This window comes from Nymphaea colorata, chromosome 14, assembly GCF_008831285.2.
Source record: "Nymphaea colorata isolate Beijing-Zhang1983 chromosome 14, ASM883128v2, whole genome shotgun sequence".
NCBI classification, from domain to species: Eukaryota; Viridiplantae; Streptophyta; class Magnoliopsida; order Nymphaeales; family Nymphaeaceae; genus Nymphaea; species Nymphaea colorata.
The window spans coordinates 7,206,821-7,234,419 of NC_045151.1; the positions used below are offsets into that span (position 1 = coordinate 7,206,821).

The 27,599-nt window shown below is 39.0% G+C and overlaps 1 protein-coding gene and 1 long non-coding RNA gene across 8 annotated transcripts; one reads left to right on the forward strand and one right to left on the reverse strand.

Annotated features, from left to right (window-relative positions):
• Nucleotides 1–1,102: 1,102 nt before the first annotated feature.
• LOC116267781 (uncharacterized) lies at nt 1,103–7,654 on the reverse strand. Its single transcript, XR_007572104.1, has 2 exons — nt 4,335–7,654; nt 1,103–1,572 (listed from the first exon to the last, which is right to left on the reverse strand). It is a non-coding gene; the product is annotated as an uncharacterized LOC116267781 (long non-coding RNA).
• Nucleotides 3,727–27,335, forward strand: LOC116267779 (reticulon-like protein B8). Of its 7 annotated transcripts, none has more exons than XM_050075279.1 (6): nt 3,727–3,908; nt 13,407–13,609; nt 13,701–13,881; nt 14,007–14,148; nt 14,728–14,797; nt 22,393–23,553. In XM_050075279.1, exons 2-6 carry the CDS (start codon nt 13,426–13,428, stop codon nt 23,535–23,537), a joined length of 1,722 nt encoding a protein of 573 aa, XP_049931236.1. In that variant the 5' UTR covers nt 3,727–3,908; nt 13,407–13,425; the 3' UTR covers nt 23,538–23,553. The 7 variants fall into 7 exon arrangements, with proteins under 7 accessions (XP_049931236.1, XP_049931234.1, XP_049931238.1 ...); XM_050075277.1 differs by lacking the exon at nt 3,727–3,908 and adding an exon at nt 11,323–11,522 and having other exon boundaries at nt 13,360–13,609; XM_050075281.1 differs by lacking the exon at nt 3,727–3,908 and adding an exon at nt 11,323–11,522 and having other exon boundaries at nt 13,422–13,609.
• Nucleotides 27,336–27,599: the final 264 nt, after the last annotated feature.

Genomic DNA, 27,599 nt, shown 5'->3' on the forward strand with positions numbered 1-27,599 from the left:
TAGTATGAGCTATCGTGAATTGAAGTTAGCGACAGGCTCAAAAGTCTCTTGTACTAAATGTTCGAATTAGTTTTGAGCGGGCTCATTACGGAGATATTATTCAAACCATTGAACCGCATACTAACTAGTTAATGCCAGAACTGACTCGGCTATATATCCTCATGATCTTCACTCTGTGTTTTTATTAAGAAAGAAAAAGAACATATATTTAACGCCAAAATCATTCCATACTGAGTTCTAGCAATATACAAATGTGAATCACTGCTGCTTCTGCATTTCTAACACAAGGCCATTAGACCCATCCCCCCTCAACAAAAAACTAAATCAATTTGCTTCTGATTCTCCTTGGCTGCGATGATAGCTAGTCCATGCATTCTCACCCGGCAGGTGCAATGGGAATTTTCAATATTCGCTTTTACAGCTCTATTCCTGAGAATCAAAGAGTGGCTTCTTGTAGCCGGGCAGCTCTAGACAGAATAGTTACCTTTCAAATGAAAATAGATTTGGGCATCGAGCCAGTCCGGTAAGAATTGGGTCCTGGCCAGCTCGATGTCCGAAACTTGAGCCCAGCCAGGTTATAATAAAATGGAAAACAATTTTTTTAATATAAAATAATTTTTAACAATAAAACATATATTACTAATAATAAAAATTATTATTTAAAAATTATCGGGCCGGCGGCCCGACGCGCAGGTCTAAATGAAAAATACAGTTGAGAATGTCAAATCGGCAACATTAAGTGTAACCATTTGATGGTCACTAGATGGTTTTGCAGCAAAATATTGTGCACGATATATATATATATATATATATGAGAGAGAGATTGAAATCAACCTTGTTGGATGATTTTTTTTTTTTTTTCATTTTGTGTCACTGAAGACCATCCCAAAAGGTTGTATCACATCGCTTAAAGCGTGGCTAAGGAAAGCTATCAAAAATGCATTTTTTGCAACAGTTTTTAGCGATATAAAATAAAATAAAAAATAATCATCTCATCATAGAGGTAGCCGGTGGTTTTTAACTTTTCAAAGTCATCCAATCATCTAACCAGAGTTGTCTAATATAACGTGATGGATGATTAGGAAAACAAACAAGAAAAATGTGATAGATATTTTCCATCATTTAATAGTAATTTATACATTTTTCTTCTTGTTTTTCTTTCTACCATCTATTCATCCATTAGTGGAGCTACTATATATAGACTGGTGTGGGCCACTGCCTACACCAGTCCTTTAAAACTTCTAATACAATGGAGTTGGACCCAAGTTCAGCAAATGCAATGTCCACACGAGGCCTGGGTTAGTGCCTAACCCATTTAACCAATGAGATTGATCGACAGGGGCAGAGGGAGGTGGGGGCCTGCTTAGGCCATGGCCCCACCCTAACTAACTTAAAAAAAAATACATTTGAAAAATAAAAAATTGTTAGTTGTGCAATGTATTTTTTTTATTTGGGTTCTGTACCCAGATCCGAGGTTGAACAATTTGGCCTGCCCCGAAACAAAATCCTTGCTCCGCCCCAGCTGATCGGGGCCCCTCAGCATCAAATTTTTGGCTCTGTCATTGCATCCATCTGTTTTAGACAAATGACATTGTTAAATAGGTGAGTGATAGCAGAGTCATCATCAATCACTTAGAAGATGTCATTTTTCGATGAGAAATATAAATCAAAAATTTGAGTGGTTGAACCTGAAACAACTACTTTGGAAGTAACAAAAAGAAAAACAACCACTAGAGTGGAAGACCCAAAGTCAAAAAGAGGATTCATCACTTCTTTCTTTCATTCAAAACCTTGCATGAGACTTTCATCTCGCATGACTGGTAAGTGATAAAAGAAAGAATTCATTTTCTTTCTTTTTTGGTTACCTTCCTTGCATATGTATAAGACATAATCCATTCGATTTCTAAAAAGAATTACTAATCCTTAACTTTTAGAAGAATCCTTGTTGTGAATGATTGACTTTCTCAATCTTTTCGACATTGGTTAGAAATAGAACATCTTTCATTCTCTCTCTCTCCCTCTATATATATATATATATATATTGAGAGTTCAGTATATACAAGGTATTATATAAGAGAAAAATATAGAGACAGAACACTGAAAATCAAACTACTGATCAATTACTTTGACATTAGGCGCCAACAGAAGCAGGAACGGAACCCTTAAAACTAGGGAGACCGGAAGAAAGGGATAGTAGGGAATTTCATGTCCGGTATATAGGTGACAAAAGGGATGCGAGGGAGGGAAGGAAGCAGCTGAGTGGAGGCAACGGTGGGCAAATTTATGTCAGGTATATCGATATTCAAATCAGGAATGGCGGAGATGTCAGGGATGCCAGGATCGGTGGCGGTGGCGGAGCTGTCTGCGGGCACGGTGGTGAGGTCCGTGGAGTTGGCGGATGCGGCCGCGCTGGGCTGGGGCGCCGGTGACTCTGCAAGGGTTCGGGCAGCTCTGGAATAATGGCAGAGGAGGAGAAGGGTTAGCATGACCAGGCAGAGTTTGTGAGCCATTTTTGCTCACGACTTCACCGGTTTCAGAGATTGAGATGATCGATTGCTAATGAGTTCTCCTAAGATTATGGTGAGGGGCCTTTATGAACTTTATAGGGAGGAGGTGGGTGGTTGGAATTGTAGGGGAAGAAGGGAATTAGTCCAGACCACAAAGAAAATTTTGTTAGTTTGTTGAGAGATTGATGGGCATGAGAGAGAGAGAGAGAGAGAAAGTTTGCAGCTTAGCATTGCCACACTTGTAGCGTGCATTTTAGGAGGTTCATGCTCTACTTATGACTAAACTTTATTTCATTTTTCCTTTCCGAAGTTTTTAAATTGATAAATAAGGTAATTAGAGCAAAAACTTTATGACATCGTTTATTATGCAGCAGAACACTGTTCGAGACGAACTTAGGGTCAATTTCGTGAACTGTCAAGATGGGCGGCTACAACTATATAGGAAGCAGCAAAACGGAAATGCATGTCATATATTATCGCCAATAGCAAGCTGTCAAGTACTTATATGGTTCCTTAGTTTCTTACACGGCACGTACAGGTTCGCTAACGATAGAGAAGGAAAGGTTAATGTTTTTTCCTTGTTTTGGTAACATCTCTTGTCAAAACCAAAAGTGGTGGTTTGAAGAATGAGTGATTGCTCTTTTCATTGTGGACTATTTCAAAACGATCTCTTCCATTCATTAGACAGAGAAGTCTCTTCCATTCATTAGATAGAGAAGATCACCAAGATTTCGTGATCCGCATACCACGCCCATGGTGGACCAAGCCTGAATTGGCTAATTGACCTGTGGACTTGCCAGGTTAAAAAATTAGTCGGGTCAGGCCAGGTGGGATGTCAATAGATCGAATTTGAGTTGGATATACCTTTTACTATATTCATTTTTTCAAATATTTATATATTCATATTCAGACTTGGATTCAAACACGGATGAAAAAAGGTTGTACTATATTTGAATCCGAGTTTTAAATCTACATCCAAATTGTATTTTAATCAAACTTTTAGGTTACATTCAAATCTGTATTGAATATGACCCTTGTTGGGTAGTGGTAGTGGCCATGAGCCCTACCCATTCATATCGTAACTGCAAGGGGGGCCCACTTGCAGTTACGAGCTTTAATGCTCACCTAAAATCTCTCACTCACTTAACCGCTGCTAGGGTTGGGGAAAACCTAAGGGGCTGGACTATATATTCCTAGCATATCCAGAGTTTGATGAATCTCTCTCTAACACATCAACCTGTGAGAGGCCCCTTGGAAGTAAACCCCAAAAATCTCTCTCTCTACTTTTCTTTCTTTCTTCCTCTCTTGCTCGCAGAGTTGCAGGCCAAACTTGGTTGGAGATCCTGGGCGGAACCTAAAGTTCCAACAGTGGTATCAGAGCCATTTTTTGTCGAATTCCAAGTAAGTGAACTCGACCGTAGCAGTGCCTGTGATATAGAGATATATATATGTTGCATGATATAATGATGGATCTATGTGTGTGCACACCTAAATCTGAATCCCTGCGTGAAAGGTTATATGCTGGAATGGAAATATAATGCTCTAGGTTCTACTTTCTTATGATTTTCAAGAAAACAAAGCATGCTAGGAGTGAGGCATATTGGTATCGATTGAACTTTGAAACCCTCGGTTTCCTGTATTATGTTATGTGTGTTCATCCTTGAGAAACCAAACTACATTCAATCCCAAGGGCAGAGCACGCATGTCTGAAAAAGAAAACGGCTTTGAACGAAGCCGACAGAGGACAAGGCCTGCTCTGCTCGACATCCAGCAAGGGTAAAACAAACACACAAAAACGAGGAAAGCAAAGAAACAAATTAGGGTTACCAACAAGTGGAGGGAATCGTCCACCCGACTGGAAACTAGTCTTTTGCCTCATACGAGTGGCAGAGATGATTTGGGGAAAATAAGGAACGCCCGTCGAGCAGAACTCCTCCTGTCATCCCTTTCTCCTGCCGGATTCCCCCTGTTGACGATGCTGGAAACCGTGAGCAGAGGAGGCGGTGGTGTGGAAACCCACTATCGGAGCTTCCTCTCCCGCTCGGGCTGGCTTTGGGTGGCTGAAGGAATGGTGGAGGACGACGGAAGCTCCACCGTCGGGCGAATCAGGCGAGGAGGGAACTCTCGCGTGAGCCGGGGAGCTTCTCCTCTCTGATTTTGGGGATGGAGAGTTGAGGAAGAAGCCTTCGCCGGACGAGCGAGAGGAGGGAGGTCGCGCCGGTGGAAGCAGCACCGTCGGGTGAGGCGCGAGGACGAAGAGGGAGAAGGCGGTGGCGGCGATGGGAGCTCCACCGCCGGACGAGATGAGAGGAAGAGGAGGCAGCTCTCGCTCGAGGAGAGAGAAGATCGAGCGAAAAATGAGTGAAAAAACGGTTCGGAGGGGTATTTATACCAAAAGTGTGAAAATTACAACAGGCCACCAGTTTTGCATAATTTGCAAAAACACTGTTACAATTTTGATAAATTAATGCCGCAACGTTTTTGCGAAAAACGTTTTCAAAAAGAGGTTTGCGAAAGTTAATTTCGGTGAAAACCTAGAAATTTATACGAAATTGCGCAATGGTACCCTCTGACTTATTATAATTATCTAAAAGAGGGTTTCGATAAATTATTTTGCAATTTCAGCAGAAGACCGTGATTTTAAATGAAATTGCATGGTAATACCCTCAAACTTATTATAAATTTCTGAAAGAGGGTTCCAGAAAATTGTTTTATAATTTCGGTAGAAGACCGAGCTGTTTTGTAAAATTGCATACAAGTACCACTCAAGCTTATTAATATTATAGAAAAGGGTTCCCAAGACAGTTTGGAAATAAGAAGGGAAACTCACGAAAAAAAAAAAAATTAATATGGGTTTTCCTTGTTTTAAGTGATATCTTAGAAAGGCTTTGGAAATCCTTGATATATTATTCTCCTTGTTATTGTTTTATACTTGTTATGAAATTAATTTAGTAATGTCTTCAAGAGTGGGAGTTAAGGTAAAAACTGAAAAATAGTTAGCAACAGGTATGTATGATTATGCAATTTTGGTATTTTGTGTGTGCATGACCCAATGACGTTATAAACCTTGTGTCGTATTTGGATATGGATATTATGTTGAAAAACATTCATATTAAATTTAAATTTGGATCCTCTTTATTTGTTTAAATACATATCAATTATAGTGTTGATATTATTGTATGTGGATCCACATGAGTAAGATCTGAATTTAAATAATTATTTGGATTTTTGCTTTGGATCTGATTGTTGCCTAAGATCCATATTTGTATTCAGTTTGAATCATGAGATATTCAGATCTAAATTTGTTTGGATATTGGTTAAAAACCCATATCATGTTTATGTTGGTTCAAGTATATGTTATTATACTTGATTTATGAATATTCATCTTAATTTTGGGTCTATGCAAATATTAGATATGACCAAAACTTTTGTTTTCAAAATCCATATTCAGTTGTTGAATTTGGATCTCACACTAAACGTTGCACTCTTTTGGAGCATGATCTGATTTGACTTGTTCAAGATCTATATTAGATCTAAACATATTATGAGCTTTGATTTTTAGATCTAATGGTTTTACAAGTTGTACTTTTGCAATGTGTAACACTAGAGTGCTAAAGATGAATTCCAGTTAGAAGGAATGATTATGTTATCGCATGTTGATATGCTAAGAGGTGTAAATCAACACTCTTAGACATGGTGAGATCCTTATAACATTATGTTGGGTCGTGATACATTAAGATCCAAATTAACTTGGTTGAATCATTGGATCCAAATTCTCGTACTGTTACTAAACACAATATATCATGTTTGCTTTTTGGATCCAATGATATTGTGATATTTGTTGTCCTTTTAGATTCAAATCATTCTAGAGTGCTATTGAACAATGCTTTATTTATTCCATTAATGAGGTGAACTTGTTTAAAAATATATATTCAAGAGGTGTAATGTAACACTCTTGGACTGAAACCCGTATAAATTTGAATGTCTTGATTTAAAGACTTGCTTTATTTACTCTTAAGGGTGATGGATTAGTTTGGGTACAAACATGCATCATCTCAAGGTAGAGAAATTTTTCTTGTTTCACCTTGTTCAAAAGTTGGACTATTGTTTAGATCCAAGCATGGTTATTGAAATCATAGTGCACAATACTTCATATGGATCATTTGTGTTTTTTAAATTCAGATTATTGTATTGTGGATATTGCTGGTTGGATCTAAATTTCCATATTTGAACTAATGAAATCCCCATTACGTAAAGTTTAGCTTCAGATCTAAACTGACTTGTTTGGATATGTGAGAATAATTCATATCCTGTTGTTTTAGTTCCAATATATGTTATCATGGTTGCCTTTGGATATGATCATACTGCAATGCAATACGTGTTGTCATTCTAGATCCAAAGGTTATTCTTAAAAATCATTGAATAAAGCTTCATTTGCCTTTCTTTCTTAGGAAAATGAATTTGTTTTAATGCATACTCAAGAGATGTAATATAATACTCTTGGACCAAAATTAATATTGGCAAAAATGCATTTGTTTGAAGCTTTGTAGCACAAAGTGCTAATACATTATAACTTGTTTTTCTCAAAAGAGAGATGGGTTAGCAATGATCCAAATATGGTTGTTGAATCATATTGTATAATATTTCAATGAGGATCATGTGTTTTAAACTCATATTAATTGTATTGTGGATGTTTCTGGTTTGGATCTATACTAATATAATCTGAATCTTTATATTCATGTGGCTTTTGGAATTGGATCTATTCATTGTTTGAGATCCACCTTATATACATCATTGATTCGGATTTGAATATATATTTGGATATATGGTTAAACATTCATATCTTATTTATATTAGATCCAAGCATATTATGTTATTTGTTCATTTGAGGATCAAACAAAGCTAGTTTGCTATTAAGCAAGTTTCTGTTTGAGGATGAATTTGATTTTAAATTTTTCATGAGATATAAAATAATACTCATGAAAATAATGAGATCCACACTAATTAGATCCATATTGAGATCCTTGGAGATCTATAGTGCATGTTAAATGCATATCTAAAAATGAAACGATGTGTTTGCAAATACATATGTATTGGATACCCAAATGAAAATAGGGTATATGACATTTTCTTTTTATGCATGAGTTTTAAGTGTTCGAATAAGAATACCGAATACAATAATCCAGTGGGAGATCATAATGATCTACTGGAGGATCTGATTTATTCAGATAATCAGTCTGTAAATGAACCGACTGAGGAACAGTTTGGCAATGAACCAACTGAATAACAGTTTGACAATGAACCGACTGGGAAACAATTTAATAATGAATCAACTGTGCACGATTCTTATGATGTTTAGTCTGGTAATGAACCGACTGGGTAATGAGCTTCATGATTATATGTGAATAATTGTTGCATGTACAAAAACTGACTATTTATTTGGTGATCAAGTTTGATTGATTGAATATGCTAATAAGCGGTCAGGTAAGGAACCGACTAAGATCAGTTTGGTATTAAACGTCCAACTGAAGCTTATTAGTGATCTTATTGATCATCTTGTGGTATACATATGTAGAGATATGTGAATTGTATATTGCATGCATGGGTTGTCAAAATTATGTATTGACCTTAATGAGTTAAATGAAACTCATTGTATGAGAGAGTACATTGATGAAAATTATACAAGATGAAAAGTGCTTGTATGATAGACTATGGGTTGATTGCTCATTCCCTTAAATAGTCATAATAAAGATTAGGTGTCGCTAATCAAGTTGATGACTATGTAAATATTTGATAAGTGGGAGCACACTTGAATATGCCATTTACTAAGTTGAAAAGCTAATATTGCTTTGCCATATGATATAATGCATTGCATGAATGCTATGGAACTCCTGTTGTTAAAGGAGTTAAGTAATTATGGAATACAGTAAAGGAAAATATTCCATGTGTTTTAATGCATATTAGCTTGTGTGCTGGACTTGGTATAAGCTTCTAATTTGACTTGTAAGTATACATTAGGAAAGTCCAGGCTGACCCTTGTTTTATGACAGTTAAATGTTTGAGATACATGAATGAAACAAATGATATATTCAAGTGATTGTTAACATTTTTTAACAAAAGGAATTCTAAATGATTTGTCAAGCATGTAGCCCGTATGAGGCTAAGAAATTCCTGGTTTGCCTCTTTGTTGAATAAGAAGAGAATATGCATGCACGTTCCAAATGCTTATATGATTGTTAGTATTATAATCAAGACAATTCTTAATGTTTTATGTAAAACTTGTAGTCTACATGAGATTAAGTTTTAATATGTTATAATGTGATATATATTGAATATTTGAAAGGTTGCGAAGGAAAAACCATTGAATGAAAAACCTCGCTGTAAACCTTGAAAAAGGTTAGGTTGCGTTGGAAAAGCCAATTATGGAAAACTATGTAACAAATTGAATAAAGAAAACCTACATAGAGTGGAAGCAAACTGGCGGTCTCATGGCCAAGTGGGAGATGTTGGGTAGTGGTAGTGGCCATGAGCCCTACCCATTCATATCGTACTTGCAAGGGGGGCCCACTTGCAGTTACGAGCTTTAATGCTCACCTAAAATCTCTCACTCACTTAACTGCTGCTAGGGTTGGGGAAAACCTAAGGGGCTGGACTATATATTCCTAGCATATCCAGAGTTTGATGAATCTCTCTCTAACACATCAACCTGTGAGAGGACCCTTGGAAGTAAACCCCAAAAATCTCTCTCTCTCTAGTTTTCTTTCTTTCTTCCTCTCTTGCTCGCAGAGTTGCAGGCCAAACTTGGTTGGAGATCCTAGGCGGAACCTAAAGTTCCACCAACCCTTAAGTTATTTATATATCCTATATAAATCCGACTTTTAAGTCATATCTTAATTTGATCTGAATCCAACTTTTAAGTTATATCTGAATTCAATTGCAATATGACTTTTAGCCATATGCAAATCCGATTCAAATCTGACCGACCCAAAATCTAATTTTATTAATTAACTAATTTTGAAATATATGTGTCCATTTGGAATTTGAATCTTTGTCAAATTTTCCACATTGGACCACCATTGGCCTGCCACATGCTTCCTCCTCCCTACGAGGGTTCAACCTACCATCTTTTTTTTTTTTCCTTTTTTTTCTTTTTTTATAAAAGTAAGTGCTTTCGAGAATGGGTATCGGGTCAAGAGACATTAAATTGGAAGTCGGGCTTGGTCTGAAAACTAAGCCATTCAGGTCTGGTCTCCTGGCAAGGACTTCAAGCCGGCCGAAAACCTAACTTAATGAAGCATTGAGTCGGCCAACATGTAATTTAACTAAGCTGAATAAAAAGCCTCGTTGGCATCTAGCTTTATTTAACTATATATGATTTGAAACTGTGTCTATCTATAATAGTAAAACTAGATCTTATATGGCATTTATCCGGAAATCCTGTTACCATGTGAGAAACCTAAAATCTGTATGTCTGAAAATAATGACCTAAGATTGGTGCCCAAGATAAGATTTATCAAGAAAAAATAGTGAATTGGACAGTGGTAATCAGTTATTTATGGAAGGCTACCTTCATTAATAGATCTTATATATTTATAGCTGCCTTAACTAACAACCGTGAACGAGCTTCGTTACATAGACACGATTACTCCAATCGATCCCTTAATTTCAGCATTCTCATCTTAATAGATATTCTGATCCCTTAATTACTCCATGTTTGTGAGATGTGTCTTATTTATATAGTTCTTTTTTTCGAACTTTATCTTTTCATCTCCCAATCTTTCTATTTAATTTAGTGGCTTCATATGTGAACTATCTACTACGGAGAAAACTATTTATTGCCTTAACACATGTTTCTTTTCTGCAAGTCATGTTCAGATTGTTTCTGGACCTTTGTAGATCCAAGTTGTGACAAAAGTTTGTGGTTGAGATCATGTAATACCAATGTGGACGTGGAAGTTTGAAAGAATCCAGGGTTCATTGATTTTCTAGGAATTTCTTGTTGCTGATCACATCTTTTTTTTTTTTTATTGAGCAAATGAAGTCAACGAGGATTGATATCGACAACGCCACTTCATCCGGTGAAAAAAAGACCATGCAAGTATACCACGCAAGCTTTTGAAAAGTGAAATCACGAGAGAGAAGCGCATGCCGGTAAAAGTATATTATATCAAACCCCAAGCCCTTCACACAGCACACCTAAGGGTGTTCACGAGCCTAGCCGAGTTCGAGTGGAACTCTTGGCTCGTTCGAGTGGAACTTGAGTTGGCCACTTAAAGCTTGGCTCAGCTCGAGCATACCAAGGCATGACTGGCCCGATTAAGGTGAAGCAAAGATGCTTGTCTCAGCTTGGTTTGAACCTAAACGAGTCATTTATTAAAATATAATACTTTTTCTTAAGCAGAAACACGCCCTTAAACCCAACTCATGCTAGCTTGAAGAAGGCTTATTGAAGCAACTTTGTTTTCATGATAATAAAAGAAAATATCTGTTAATATGTTCTTTGTCGATCTTTTTTGGGCTTAACCGAGCCAAGCCTGCTTTGCCCGTTTGTCTGTACGAATTCATTCCTTAGCGAAAACCTGAATTCAGTTTATTTATTAAACAGGTATAGATCGAGTCACAAGCGAGTTCGAATCAGCTCAAGTTAGTTATATTTGATTACCGGCAGTTCCTTCTTACTTTTCGTCATTTATGATCATATTTAAGGGTAGACTTGTCATTTGGAAAAGTTCTTCTGACACTTTTACCGTTCTGTCCTCATAAAGTGCTCCGGTTTTATCCTCACAGTCTGATTGACAGGCCGATTGATTCTGATTGGGTCACATCTATGATCTATCCTCACGCGATGAACAGTCGATGGCGCCTCTCTCTTCCCGTTGCTCCTACTGCAGTCCTACTCCTAACCCCCCACGCTCCTCCCTCCCCCTTTTCCCTCCCTCAGTCGCGCACCACTCCCGTCCGACGACGTCGTCGCTGTTCACGGTGACTTCGTTCTCTCTCACGTCGCTGGTTACGGTGCTTCTCTCTCTCTCTCTCTCTCTTACAGACATTTTCTGCTTTTTTCTTCGTATTATACTTCTTTCTGTTCGTCCTTTTCTTCCTCGGGCGGAAAGAATGCTAGGGTTTGAATTCTACAGTGACCGCATGATTTCCATTCATTTCTTCGTCCCATTTTCTATCTTCTGCATTGGAGCTGAAACCTGTGAGGTGAAGTGAACTTTGAGAACTTAATCGGGTTAGTTTGGAGCGTCTTCTTCTTCTGCAGCTTCGTTTTTGTGGAACGGTGTGAGTATGAGTTACTCCGCCAAGAGATCAACATTTTGATCTGTAAACCTTCAGGAGACATGTTGATTTCTCTTTTTCTTTGGGTTTTTTTTATATGTTCTTGTTTGATGGAATATCCGAGGATGAATGGTCAAGTGGAATTTTGTCCGGACGCACGATGGACATCTGCCGTTCGTTGCGGTAGAGTATGTTTTCCTGCTGCAGTTTAAATTTTCAAAGCCGAAGAATCTTATTATATGAAGTAGTCATGTCCCGGCACTCATGAAAAGTCACATGCATTACCCCTTTTTCTTTGTTCTCACTGTGCCCACTTCTTTTACTTCCTATAAAGTTCAACTAAGGATTAAAGGGGCGGTCAACTTCTTACTTGCGGTTTTAGGACAAAAGGGAAAGACGCTCTAGAGAAATCAGCGTGTCTTGTGACCTTTACACTTGAAAAACTTGCCTGCTTTTGGTTTTGCTGTTCGCTTTCCCAACTGGATATCATAATTTATACTCGATAATCCTTAATAGATATTTTCTCCTGTATTTTCGTTTAGATCTTATTTCTGATCTCAAGAGTGAACGTACGAAACTAATAGAAAGGTTGGGGAGCAGATTCTCCCCATCCAGAAACTTTATGCTCTTGAACTTTTTTTTTCTTGAGGTTGGAACCTATAATGAGGTTTCCTACGATCGCAGAAAAGAATTTGGGCTAAATCTTAGAAAATGTTATAAACAATATGGTTCCTTTTAAGTGTTCGCCTTCTGGTTCATACGGAAAGATGGAGGATGACGTCAGGAGGTTGAGCTAATTTGTCAAGAGTAACCTCCATTGTTTTGATTACATGTGGATCTTATGGGTAGAAAATATGAAGATGAAAAGTGTAGATTGGAACACCATTTGATCTTGTGGAGTTTTGCTTCATTTGTTTATTGATATCTTCTTCTTTGGGTTGGAAATACAAAATGTAATAACGATTATGTTGGATTTGGAGTTAGTTGAATCACACAGAATGCAAGAGGAAAAAAGAAAAAAAAAAGGACTTAGGTAAATTTTGCAAATTGTTTTGATTACATGTGGATCTTATGGGTAGAAAATATGAAGATGAAAAGTGTAGATTGGAACACCATTTGATCTTGTGGAGTTTTGCTTCATTTGTTTATTGATATCTTCTTCTTTGGGTTGGAAATACAAAATGTAATAACGATTATGTTGGATTTGGAGTTAGTTGAATCACACAGAATGCAAGAGGAAACCATTCCATGTGCCTTGCAACTAGCAAGTGTCCCCATCCACCAACCCCCAGCGACCCCCCCTCCCAACGTGGTCTTACAGGTCCCATTGTCTTTCTTTTCTTCTTAGAAAGTGCTGACACACGCCCACTCTGTCTGTTCAAGGAACTGAAAAAAGGAAACATTTGAAACTATCTTTACACATGTTCATGTGTCTGTCCAGTTTGTATTGCAGATTGAAAATGTGCAATATTTATGCCTTATCCTTGTATGCTGTTGTATTTTTCTCTCATTGCATTCTTCCTCTTAATAAGTTCAGTAGAACATGTCTAAAACATTTTTCTTTTACTAGGAACTCTGTTTATTTAAATGTGACATTTAAATGGATATTTATCCCAGTGTATTTGACGATAGAAAGATGCCAGAACTCTCGAGCACCGCTGCTGAGAACATTTTGAATAGCTTGGTAGAAACTATTGCTGAGAATATTCCTAAGCAAAAATCTGTAAGGTTTTTTGAGGAAGATACTTCTATAAAATCTCAGTTTAATAGGCTCTTTGGACGTGAGAAGCCAATCCATCATCTCTTGGGCGGTGGGAAGTGTAAGTTGCTACTTTATTTTGATTGTTTATCCTAGAGAGCCTGCCAATGTTTTTCTTATTGTTCTTTTTTTTATTATTATTAAATGGATAGCTGCGGATGTATTACTGTGGAGGAACAAGAAAATCTCTGGTGGAGTTCTGGCTAGTGCTACAGCTATTTGGGTCCTATTTGAATGGCTTAACTATCACTTGTTATCTCTCATTTGCTTTGCACTGTTCATTGGTATGTGCATTGTGTTTCTGTGGTCCAACGCTTCTGCGCTAGTTAACAGGTAATTGACATTTTGTGTTCTTGTACTAATGCTATCAGGATCAATGCGATTGTCATTATTTGAGCATTTTTCCTCTCAGTATACCCATAATCTTAAAATAGATTTTCTCTTTTCCAACTTCACAGGTCTCAAGCTCAAGTCCCTCGTGTTGTTTGTCCTGAGGAGCTGTTTGTTAACATAGCTATTTCTTTTGGAGCTCAACTCAACCTGTTCCTGGGGTTTCTTCAAGATGTTGCATCTGGAAGAAACTTGAAGCAATTTCTTTTAGTATGTACTTGCTCTCTATGGAGATACTCTTTTAGGCAAACAGATATGTGCATATGTAGCATCTTGGATATGCTTGCCCTTTCTTCAGTTACTCTATTGCTGCCATCTAAGTAAGGGACGAGTCAAGTTGGCTTTCCTTTTTGAGTTCAAACTTCAAACTGTATATTGATAGGGCCAACTTGTGCAGATGTGATCCTTAATTCACATCTAAATGGATATGCTCAAATTTCTTTTCCTTTCTCATCCGTTTGACTTATTCTGCTTGTTTTCCTTAATTTCCTTTTTTATTAGTGTTTAACTTTGAGCAATATTTCCTTTTATGGCTCTGTGTATCAATAAGCTTCATTTATATAATGTCCTCAATGCTTTCTTCAGTGCTGCAACCACCTTTTGGTATGAGTTGCTTCTGCTGAACTGTAGAGAAGTTTGTTGGTGGATGTAGCTTAAAGTTGTTAACTGCTTCACATATTTGTCTGCATTCTTATAATTTCTGGATGGTTATGCTAACATATTTTTAGCTTCAGCATGAATGCACTACCTCTTATTTGCCAATCTGAAATTGCTAACCTTCTGTTTTAGGTTGCTGCAGGCTTATGGGCTGCTGCTATTATTGGTAGCTGGTGCAATTTTCTTACTGTAATATACTTAGGTATGACCCTTTTTCCTTGATAAAAAATTGTTAGATTTTATTTAATTGGTTTTCATAAACCTATTTTCATATCCATGCAATTTTGAGTAAGTTGTCTTCAGTACTACTTTCATGTACTGACACATTGGCTTGTCAAGTTATGTTTCTCCACCTTTTCTCTTAAATTATAGTTTCTAACAATGGCCTCAGAGAGCCACAATTATCATCTGTTCCTATGCCTTAGGTTTGATGCTATAAGTGACTCAAGGATCTCAGTTCTGTCCAATATCAGTCTGTTGTTATAAGTCTGTAACAACTATTGGTTATCCGTGTTCAAGCAAAGTGGTTGAGAAGCACTGAAGTCATGTTCAAGTCTGTCACTTAACGTACAAGTGATACAACCAATATCATCTTCAGTGCTGGTTCTGTAATCTGGATTTGAATTACATTACCCTAACCAGAAACACTAAGTAGACATTAGGAAGGAGAATCTATATGGAATCCTGAGTCTCAGGCAAGAGTCCATGTCATCATAATTTAAACGAACCTTGGATGTGATTTTTAGTATTTTTTATTTTCAAAGGATTTGCTTATTTATATGGCATCACTAGCATTTTACATATCCAACATACAATCATCCAAATTGGAATGGCTACTTATTGTTGCAATTTCCATGCAATCTGTTTTTGGTTGCTGGTCTAGCAACTCTTGTTCTGCATAAAATGCAAGAGGGAGTTTTGATAGGATTTGTTTCCTATAAGGACCACAAAAGTTTGATGCATAATAGCGAGAAAGAAATGTAATGTAGCATGGAGTAGAATTGATCCAAGAATAAATCCAAGATGCTTATTTATTGCTTCCCTCTTTTTCCTCTATCCTTTCTTCCTTGTCCACATTTATATCATGATATTGTAAAATAATTCATGACTATTGACTGGAGTGGTGATGATGAGGAGAGGAAGAGATGGGTTGGGTAAAAATTGAATGTGGGGGAAGGAGTGCGAAAAAAGACTAATGTAGTAACCTACGTTGCATGGACACGGATGCGGGTGTCAATGTCAAAGACAGGTACGAGTGTTGGACGTGGTATGCCTTAAAAGATTAGACATTTGGACACACCTATATATATATATATATATATATATATAAAATGTATAAAACAAATTTTGAAGTGTAAAACATGTCAATGCTGATTTAAAATCTTTTGTATAATTAATTAGTTAACTGTTTAATAGATTTATTTGTTTACATTTATATTAAGTATTAACGCTACTTCTGTCCAATGAGAATTTTAATTAAATAAAATAAAGTTTTTAAAAAAAATGTTTCTAAAAGATGACTTCTGGTCATCTTTTTTTAACATGATCATAGACCCTTGTCATCCTCTTTAAATGACAACAAGGGGTGTAGACAAAGAACGGACCTTCTGTTTTACTTTTTTAAAAGGACCGGAGCCGTAAAGAGAGGGAGAGAGAGACAAGGGTGTGCTTAACAAAAGAGGGGGGAAAATGAGAAAGAAAGGGGGAAGTGAGTGAAGGGGGGAAAGATAAAAAAGAAGAGAGAAATAAGCAACACAGCTGCTCAAAACTATCATAGTTAAAAAATGGAGTGTCTTGGAAGTGTCGATGAGTGTCGGTGCGGTACCTGGCCGGCTATGTCACATAGGTACGGGTACGGGTGCCGGTGCTGGTACGGGTACAGACCATTTTTAAAAAACTTGGGTACGGGGGTACGGCCGTACACACACATGCACATATACATATATATGTCAAAAAAATTAAAAAAAAAAACATATTTGCACATATATATATCAAAAATTACAAACAAAATAACATATTCATAAATCATAATCCAAAATTTATCATTCTTGATTCTCATTCTCCTCAGTCTCATAATTAACATTCAAAATACATCAACTTTGTTGATTTCATTCTCCGCACTCCTCAATTGCATCATCAAGATTAAAAAGAACAACAGGTTCTGGAAGATCCATATTAAGAGCATGCAAATCATGTTCTCCTTCAAGTTCTACGTCAAATGTCTTCTGGATTAACATCCCAATACTTGGATGATCTTGAACTGCAAGTTGCATCAAAATCAAAATATGATTTAAGTTAATATTAACTTTAAACAACCAACATAATATACATATGTAATATGTATACATATCAAAGATACAAAAAGAAAGAAATACCTGTAATCATTTGAAGTACGTGAAAGTAAGCGTAGGTTGGAGTGGACATAAACTAAATCTTCTGCTCGCTTACTAGTTAGCTTATTTCTCTTGATGTTGTGAATTTGAGAATAAGTGCTCCAATTTCTTTCACAACATGAAGAGGTTGCAGGTTGAGATATTAACTTCAATGCAAGTTGTTGGAGATTTGGTGTCGATGCTCCAAAACATAACCACCAATTAACAGGATCTTCTTCATCTCTTGCCATTGCAGCTTGTATTGAATAATTTCTTCCACCAGAGAAGGTCGCAAACTCATTTATTATCTTCAACCGATGAGAATCAAAATATAGTCTTCCCAAACATATCTCCCTATTTTTTGATATTTCTAGATCTCGATTAGGAGGAACACGACCACTACCTCCTGCCAACCATGTTTGTCCATAATATTTGGAAAGGGTTATTGCTTTTGTTTCATCTTCTTACTAAAATTCTATGCACATGATCGAAAAACTCAGAATCATCAAGTGCAACATTCTTCTTCTCATGTCTAAAAATGATGTTTTGAATTTTTTCAATAATGTTATCCCACATATCATAAAGTTTATGAAGCACAGGCCCTTCTTTATCTACTTCTCTCGGCATCTGCCAAATCGGCTTTGTAAACTGCAAAAAATATGTAACTTTATCCCACCATTCATCAACTAAAATGCATTTTTTAATTTCTGGAGCCTTCACAATGTCATCATTCCGATAAAACTCTCAATCATTGTCAGTCACCATAAGTGTTAATGCATGTTTCACCTGCTTTATTCTTTTTATCATTACAATAATGGATGCAAAACGAGTCTTTGCTACCTTCGACAATTTCAAATCAGAATGCCTATTAAATATAGCAAAAGCATTGTTGTGGCTTACAACAAAATTTCTAATGTTTCTGACATCATGCTCAAGCTCCTCAATCCATGAACACAAGAAACCGGCATTTGGATCATCTTTTGATGGGTTGCAAATACTTTTAAGTGCTAGATTTATACTGTGTGCCACACAAGGAGTCCAGAATATGTGACTATACTTGGGATCACTTGCTAAATTCATTCCTGCTCGTTGGCAAACTGGAGCATTATCAATAATAAGTTGCACAACATTATCTTCACCCACTTTTTTGATGACTTTTATAAATAACCCTTTTAAATACTCAGCATCTTTATACTCCCCAGATGTATCAACACATTTCAAGAAGATTGGTCCATGAAGCGAATAAGCAATAAAATTTATCAGTGGCCGCCTTTGTATATCAGTCCACCCGTCAGAAACAATGGATACTCCATATTGTATCCACGAAAATTTCTTCTTCTCTAATAATTTTTCAATGTTTGCCTTTTTTTCTGTAAGAATTACTGTTCTTAACTTCTCTGAACTCGGGGGTACATAACCACTCCAACTGCAATTAGCCAAACCTGTAACAACATCTTTCCAATAAGGACTTCTGGCTACATTAAAAGGAAGTGAACTTGCAAAAAAGAACCTTCCGATCCTTCTATCCATCCTTCCCATATTATTGAATGTTAAGACGTGTTTATACTCAGTATTAGGCTTGAGAGGGCACTTGTGTAATAATGTCTCTTTTTAATGACTTTCTTGTAACTTATCCCTCTCCTCTAGTCTATATAAAGAGGAGTTAGGGATTCTTTCGAGGTTAATCAAAGTTTAGCTCTCTTAAATTCATCATGGTATCAGAGCACCAGCCGTCTCCTCCTCAGCGAGTTGTCGCCGACTGAGCGACGCCGGCCGCCGCCTGATCGGCGTCAGCTGCCGCCGCCCGACCCAGCCCTGTCCATTGCCGCCCGACCCCGCCCTGTCCATTGCCGCCCGACCCAGCCCTGCTGCCTCTCGTCGCCCTGCGCCGCCTGCGCCCGTCCGCCTGCGCCGCCGCCGCGTGTGCACTCTGCCGTTGCTCCGCCCAGCAGACTGAACGCCTGCGCCCGTTGCTGCTCCGCCTGTCATCTTCGCCGCCGCCTCAACGCTGTTTTTCCTCTCAGCGTCTTTCCGCTGCTACTGCTCCGCCGCTGCTCTGCACGCTGCTCCTCCGCTGCACGCTGCTCCGCCGCTGTTCTGCCGCTGCTCTGCTCGCGGTTCTGCACGCTGATTTTCTTCTCAGCGCCGTCTCTGGTATCTCTCTTCGTTCAGCTCTGCTGTTGCCTCTTCCCGCCGATCAGACTTCTGGATTGCTACATGCGTTAACTGCATATTGCTTCATGATCAGCATGTTGTCTTTCGATATGTGATTGTATTCTTTTTGCCTGCACTTCCTATTCCGTGGCTCGGTTTCCTCCTTTGTGTTGAAAGATGTCTGAAATTAGCAGTGGCGCTAATCCCTCTTCCTTTGTATCGTCGGGAGAGATGAAGAGTTCCCCATTTTCCAGCATTATCACCAAAATGGATGGGGGTAATTACGAGATGTGGGCCATGCAAGTAAAAAGAACCTTGATCGCTCATGAGAAGGAACATCTCATATTGGAGCCCGAGCCCGTACAGAAGGTAGGAAAATATACTACTTGGTTTAAAGATAATTCGATGGTTATGGTATGGATTGTTGGTACTCTCTCTCAAGAAATTGCAAATGAAGTCTTGCACAAGGACAGTGCAAAGGATATGTGGGATTCCCTTGCTGCCACGTATTCACAGGCGAGAAATGAAACGCGCATTATGCAGCTTCATCATGATATTCATCAGATGCGACAAGATGGCCGACCTCTTCACACTTATTATTCTAGTCTCAAATCCATGTTTGAGAGACTGAATAGCTACTTTCCCGCATGCAAGTGTGAACAACAAAAGGCATACAGAGATATGCTTATGGTAGGGGTCTTTCTTTCTGGTTTAGACTCTGTTTATGAATCCGCAAAGAACCAAATGCTTACTAGTCCCTCGATTCCTCCTATTGATGAGGCTTACAGTAGGCTCAGCAGAATTCCGAACTCTGCATCGACTGTTCCTGATACCACTTCTGCTATGCTTGCTACTCGTGGCAGAGGTGGACCCTTTTTTGCCAGAGGACGAGGGGGCCGTGGCCGTGGCAATACCCCTTCGCGCCCTGTATGTCAGTTTTGTCACCGCATTGGTCATACTGTGGATAAGTGTTGGCAGAAACATGGCCGTCCAGCTTTTGCAAATCAGATTGTATCTACTGATTCTCCTGAGCAGCCTAAGCCTCAGCACACTGCCTCCTCCAGTGAGCTGCATGTAGATGACATTCTCTCTCAGTTGAGGCACTTGATTGGCGACAGCGCCCATCAAGCCCCTAGTCCGACCACTTCTACTGTTCCTACCGCTGCGAGTGCTTCTTCATCTGGTATGTATTCTGCCTGTACAGTCTGCTCTGCTCCTGACACTACAGATTGGCTTATTGATTCTGGTGCATCGACACATCTCTGTGGGGATAAGACGCAATTCACCTCTTACGTCCCTACTCCACCGGGTCGTTCGGTTATTCTAGCAGATGGAAAATATTCACCAGTTGTTGGACATGGAGAGGTCCAACTTACTTCATCATTGCCGCTGCAGCACGTTCTTCATGCACCAGAATTCCCCCATAGCCTACTTTCTATCAGTCAGATTACCAGAGAATTAAATTGTCGTGCTATATTTGACTCTTCCTCTCTTGAGTTTCAGGATATACTGACGGGCAGGGTGATTGGCAGTGGCCGTGAACAGGGAGGTCTCTACAGGCTAGTGCATTCCTTTCCCTTTGCTGGATCTACCTCGTCGGGGTCGTCCTCATCCTCGGCTTATACTTGGCATTTACGTTTTGGACATCTCCCGTTTCAGAAACTGCTGCATGTTCTCCCTCAGCTGTCTCATAAGTCGTCTTTTCAATGTGAGTCTTGTCAGTTAGTCTAACACCATCGGTCATCCTTTCCTCCGCGGTCCAGTAGAAGTAGCCACTCTGTGTTTGAGTTACTTCATTTTGATGTTTGGGGCCCGAGTCGTACTTCTGACCTTCAGGGTCATCGGTATTATCTTGTTGCTGTTGATGATTACAGTCGTGTTAGTTGGGTTTTTCTTATGAAACACAAATCTGAAGCGGGTCATGTAATCAAAAATTTTATCAATGAAATTCTGACTCAGTTTGATACTTGTGTCAAGATTGTGCGCTCTGACAATGCTCTTGAGTTCTGTGCTTCCTCTTTAGAACAATTTTTCAGGAATAAGGGTATCATTCACCAAACTTCTTGTGCCTATACCTCTCAACAAAACGGGGTTGCTGAAAGAAAACACCGCCATATTCTTGATGTCGCCAGAACCATTATCATACACAGCCATGTTCCCCATTCTTATTGGGGAGATGCTGTTCTTACAGCATGCTATCTTATTAATCGCATGCCGTCATCTGTGTTGGGAGATCTTATTCCTTTCTCTGTTCTTTTTCCTGACAGAGAATTGTTTTCTGTTGCACCTCGTATTTTTGGATGTGTTGCCTTTGTTCAGTTGCTTGGTCCTAGGAGAGATAAGTTATCCCCTCGGGCTATCAAAACGATCTTTGTTGGTTATTCCCGCACTCAAAAGGGATATCGTTGTTATGATCCTTCTACTCGTCGATATTATGTGAGTGCTGATGTTACATTTTTTGAGTCAACCTCTTATTTCTCTCCAAATGGAACTCAATTAAGGGTGCCTGAATTTAGTGATGAAGTCCACCTTCCTTTACCTCTCATGAGTTATCCACAACCCGTTGCTTTGCGTTTTGGGGCTATCTACCAACGTCGCACTAAACCTGTTCAACCTGCCCCCTGTGCTCCTGTGCCTTCACCCAGCATGCCCAAGGTACTTCCTGAACACACAAATCCTGCTGACAATTCTTTATGTGATGATGACACAGGGGACTCTCCAGAGCATGCTCCTGGTCCTCATATTAATGAACTTGATATGCCCATTGCTCAAAGGAAAGGCAAACGCAGTTGCACTTTGCATCCTCTCTCTGGTCATTTATCCATGGCTAGACTCACTCCTACTTACCGACAGTTTGTCAAGGGACTGTCGGCTGTAGCTCTTCCACAGACTCCCATGGACGCTCTTTCTGATCCCAAATGGGCCGCAGCTATGCAAGAAGAGATGGATGCCCTTCAGTCTAGAGGCACCTGGACACTAGTTACTCCTTCATTTGATGCAGCTATTGTTGGTTGTCGATGGGTATTTACTGTTAAATACAGAGCAGATGGCAGCATTGAGAGATATAAGGCTCGCCTGGTTGCTAAAGGCTATACTCAGACTTATGGGGTTGATTATTATGATACCTTCTCTCCTGTGGCACGACATGCTTCTTTACGGGTTCTTCTCGCTGTTGCCGTCAGCAAGAATTGGTCTCTATCACAGCTTGATGTCAAAAATGCATTTCTGTATGGTGACCTCCATGAAGAAGTGTATATGCAGCAACCACCAGGGTTTGTTGCTGAGAGGGAGTGTCAGAAAGTGTGCAGATTGAGAAAGGCAATTTATGGTCTGAAACAAAGTCCTCGAGCTTGGTTCCAAAAATTATCAGAGAATATTGAGAATGAGGGCTTCAGACGTTCTTCGGCTGATCATTCCCTTTTTGTCAAGAAAACTTCTATAGGTACAGTGATAGTTCTTATCTATGTTGATGATATCATTGTTACAGGGGATGATATTCAGGGGATTTCCAACATCAAGGGCGTCCTTGGACGACACTTTGTCACCAAGGATCTTGGTGAGCTACGCTATTTCCTAGGTATTGAGTTTGCCAGAAATCAGAAGGGTCTTATCATGTGCCAAAGGAAATACGTTACTGATGTTTTGCAAGAGACAGGTATGCTAGGATGTCGACCTGCCTCTACACCCATGGACATCAATACTCGCTTGTATGATGATGATACTGAAGATGTTGATGCTAGACAATATAGAGGGATTGTTGGGAAGCTCCTATATATCACTGTTACTCGACCTGATATTGCCTATGCTGTCAGCAGAGTGAGTCAATTTATGGATAAGCCCAAGAAAGTCCATTGGGATGCTGCTATGATGATTCTCAGGTATCTAAAAAATTCACCAGGAATGGGACTCTTCTTTCAAAATGGTACATCTCTCACTATATCTGTGTATGTTGATGCTGATTATGCGGGATGTCACCTTGACAGAAAATCCACTACTGGGTTTTGTGTGTTTATTGGATCCAACTTGGTCACATGGAAGAGTAAGAAGCAGACAGTGGTTGCCACATCAAGTGCAGAATCTGAGTATAGAGCTATGGCTCAGGCTACTGCTGAAGTTATGTGGGTTAGATCTCTGATGTTGGATCTTACTGTGGAAGTGCCTCTTCCTATGCAATTGTTAGGTGATAATAAAGCTGCTCTGTTTATTGCTAATAATCCTGCTTTCCATGAGAGAACCAAGCATGTTGAAGTAGATTGTCACTATACCAGAGACATGATTCAAACGGGGTTTGTAAGTACCTCCCATATTTCAACTACAGGGCAAACTGCTGATATTTTTACTAAAGCTCTTGCAAGAGGACCATTCCAAAGTTGTTGTTCCAAGTTGAGCTTGTTTGACATATACGCTCCAACTTGAGGGGGAGTGTTAAGACGTGTTTATACTCAGTATTAGGCTTGAGAGGGCACTTGTGTAATAATGTCTCTTTTTAATGACTTTCTTGTAACTTATCCCTCTCCTCTAGTCTATATAAAGAGGAGTTAGGGATTCTTTCGAGGTTAATCAAAGTTTAGCTCTCTTAAATTCATCATTGAATGCTTGTGCTAATGTTTTTCTTTTCTTTGAAGGATCTTCACCTCCTTCAGTAGCATAAAGAGGAACAGACACACTTGACTTGGATGAAGATTTCTTCGTCTCAGCTGCATCTTGTTCTTTTTTGAATATCTTAATCTCCTCATTGGTAACTTTTGGGCATGGTCTAATTCCAACGCCAGAAATATGCAACAAATGTGCCTTGCAACGTGTATAAGAGCCCGTGAACATCATATCACAAAATTTGCAAGAAAACATTACATTCCCACCACCACCTGGTCCTTTTGATAGTTTCTTCACATAGCGCCAAAGAGGCTGAGATGGATTATCCTTCTCTACTGTAGTGGTATTAACACTACCACTACTGCTTTCTACATTTCCGCTTCCTGTAGGCATCATTTCTTTTCCTTTGTCAACAACCATTACAACTTATGTTTGAAAGCACCTAGCAAAAGAGTTGCAACACAAAATCAATAGAAACGAGGATCATTCCAAATAGACGAATCCTCTCACGAAACGATATATCACAGCAATGACTAGGGAAGACGCAGAGATGATCACGAAACGATATATCTCAGAACCTGCCGTTGCCGGCTCAAGATCATGTTTGAGTGACCGTCGAGTTATTGCTGGTCGTTTTCTGATTAAGAGGTCAAATAAAGGGAACAGAAACACAAACAGATATGCAAACACAAACACAAACAGTTGGAAAATAGAACACAAAAAACAGACGCAAACAAAACACAAAAAACAGTCTCAAGAATCAAGATCGACAACTGTCGTCGCCGGTATGGTCCGCTGCCGGCAATAACTCGACTGTCATCTCAAGATCGACGACTGTCGTTGCCGGTCGTCGCTGGCGGCGAAGGCAGGGGTGGAAAATGAAAAAAAAAAGAAAAATACCCTCACAGTTGCCACTGCCGGTCTGCCGCTGCTGTCGCCTTTGTTTCGCTGTTGTCGTTGCCGGAGAGGACCCTGCGTTCGCCGCGCCCCTGCCTTCGCTGCTGCTGCCGTTGCCGGAGAGGAGAGGAGAAAACCTTAAAACTTAAAACGAAAAAGGGTTTCGAACTTAAGGTTTTTTAACGTTAAAATAGTTTTAAAAGATAAAATCAAATAATCGTTAAAATAAAAAAACGGACATATTTGGATTCGGTCAACTTTGATCGTGTCCAAAAATGGACGCATATGGCCTCCAATGCGTTGACCGTACCCGGTACGGTCAACGCTTTTAATTGGCGTACCGGGTGCCGTACTCGTACCGGTACCAGTCGGGTACTCCTTCTTTGGTGGAGTACCAAAGGAGAAGTACCCGTGTTACAGAACTGGTCGGACACTGATACTTCATATTTTTTGAAGTGTCCATGTAACATAGGAAGTAACTAAAACATACACAAAATGTTTTAAAAGAAAGTCAATTGACGTTTTATCTCCTGTTAGTTAATAAATTAAGCACTTGATATCGTCTAAGAAGTTGGAAAATTTATGTGTTATATTCTTCCTAAAAATATCAATTTAAAGTTTCCTGGCGCAAATTCTTATATGTATCATTAACCACAATTATATGTAGTGAAAACATCAAAGCTGCACTTAGGACAAGTCTAGTGCTTAAGTTTCATGGTAGCTGCATAAATGCAAAGTGTGGAGGCTCCTTTTTTAACAGGTGCACAATAAGTAGGATTTTCTTTGTTCATGTTATCTTTTTCTAGTTCCTTTTCAATTTTTATTTTTGAAGCTCCTTTTGAGTGCTGACTAGGATTTTGAGCCAGGTTAACTAAGCAATGACTTTCATTTTGACTACTTAGACTCTAAAGGAAGTAGTAGAGAATGACTTTCTCCAACAATTTGAATGTTTATTGGTTGTTGACAAACGGTAGGTGTTTTTTCTGAAAGTTCCTTTGTGCTTATTATTACTGCCCTTAATTGTGGTAATGGGTACTGTAAATATTACGGATTTGTCGATTGTTATGGAGTCAATTACATTTTTTTTCATACTAACCTGAGAGTGCTACAGTGAAGATTAAGATTACTTTTTTTTTTACTTCATGATGATTCACTTCTTTTTCTTTTTTCCTATGTCACACGGGTACGATAAGGGTATGGGTACGGGTACGCGGACACGGCAATTCTCAAAATTTTAGGATACGCAGACATGATGAATTTTATATTCTAAAAAATTAAAAAGGATAATAAAATAAAAAAAACATTAAATTAAGTCTCAGACTCTCAAACAAAACATTGTTCATCACCAATCTCATAAGTCATAAGAAAGAAAGTCTCAAACAAAGAATGTCAGGTTAGTAAAGTGGTTTGGATCGGGTCTGACCCAGACCCGATCCAAAACGTATCTTGCTGTGTCCAAGTGTCGGTATCCAGGTGTCGGAGTGTCGACACTGGTACGCGGCCCATTTTGCCGTGTCCATGTGACAGCTTTTTTCTAGTCCTTTTTGGTTTTCACCAAAGTTGTGATATTGGGAAATGGAAGTGGTGCGGAGGGAAAACCAGAAATCAACTAGGAGTAAAAAACAAGTCAAGAATTGAACAGGAAGAAATCTATAAAACGAGTGGAAAATGAAATTAGAAAAGGAAAAAACAATAAAAGCAAGAAAAGTAAGCTTCCTCTCCACCAGAAAGCATGGGGGGAAGTGAGGATGGAACCCAGTGGCATAGCCACATTGCCAGGTGACGTGCCCAAACCCCCCTGATCCACTGGAAAATACATTGAAGGGCTGGGTCCACGTAACAGGAACCCACCTAGACCTGGCGTCCTAGCTTCTTTCCCCCCTCCCACCCAAAACAGATTTCTAGCTACAAGTTTTTATTATGGGGAAAGGAAAGAACTAAGCACCTACCTTCTTTCCCCACTCCCACCCAAAACAGATTTCTAGCTACAAATAAGTTTCTATTATGGGGGAAAGGAAAGAACTAAGCACCTACCTGCCATGCTTCAAAGCATTGTCTTTTGTGCTTCTGGAACATGTTTTCCTGACAAGCCTGTTTCCCTACCTATGCATTTTTTGGTAACTATGATTTTCATTCATCTGAAAGTACATTAAAGCTTATTAAAGCATCATGAATCTCAGCCCATTTATGGTAGTTCTGCTCTCTACTGTAGTTCTCACCTTGAATTGAGCAGGGTTTGTTGCTGCCCACACATTGCCCGTGCTCTATGAAAGATATGAGGATCAAGTAGATGGATTTGCTTACAGTGTCTTAGGTAAGCTTCAGGGCCATTACAAAAAGTTGGACTCGGGTCTCCTCAGTAAAATCCCCAAGGGAAACCTTAAGCCAAAGAAATTTGACTGAAGATCATGATTACCGGTATACTTGGTTCTTGCTCTGGAGGAGCCCTGATGCTTTCTGGCGGCGAGGATGCTTAGTCAAAAATGCATTGTCTTGAACAGGAATGAAGATCTTGTATCTGATAGAAATCTTAACTTGCACACAAATCAACTACCTGTCCTGTCCTGCTGCCCATGTGTCAGGGCTGGACCTATTAAAATTTGGTGCAATCTAGATTCTCTAAATAGAGCATCAATTTATGTATCATCCTAGTTTTGAATGATATCTGGGAAACAAGATACGCCTGTTGTGGCTTGGGTTGTGCACAAGTTTTTAGAGTGCTTATTCAGATCCAGTAAATCCGTTGGACCTGGTTTGACTCATATAAGTTGGTAACTACTAAACCGATAGCATGTATCAGTCCGATCCTGCATCAAGTTTTAACTGTTTCATTTTGTTGCCCGAGCTTTTATATGTTGTTACCCTTTTAGAGCTAAGTGGTCATCTCGTCATTAAGAAAAAGTTCTAACGGATATAATTTTTTTTTTTATGACAAATGTGTTAATTTGAAAGACGCTTGTTAGGGCTCGCGTTCGGACCCAGCAGGAA

Excerpts from the sequence above, each read along its gene's own strand:
- LOC116267779 (XM_050075277.1), top strand. The coding sequence starts at position 13,390 with ATGGATATTTATCCCAGTGTATTTGACGATAGAAAGATGCCAGAACTC. Across the intron at positions 13,610-13,700 it reads TCTCTTGGGCGGTGGGAAGT|CTGCGGATGTATTACTGTGG; the intron begins GTAAGTTGCTAC and ends TTAAATGGATAG. Across the intron at positions 14,798-22,392 it reads TCTTACTGTAATATACTTAG|GGTTTGTTGCTGAGAGGGAG; the intron begins GTATGACCCTTT and ends AGCAACCACCAG.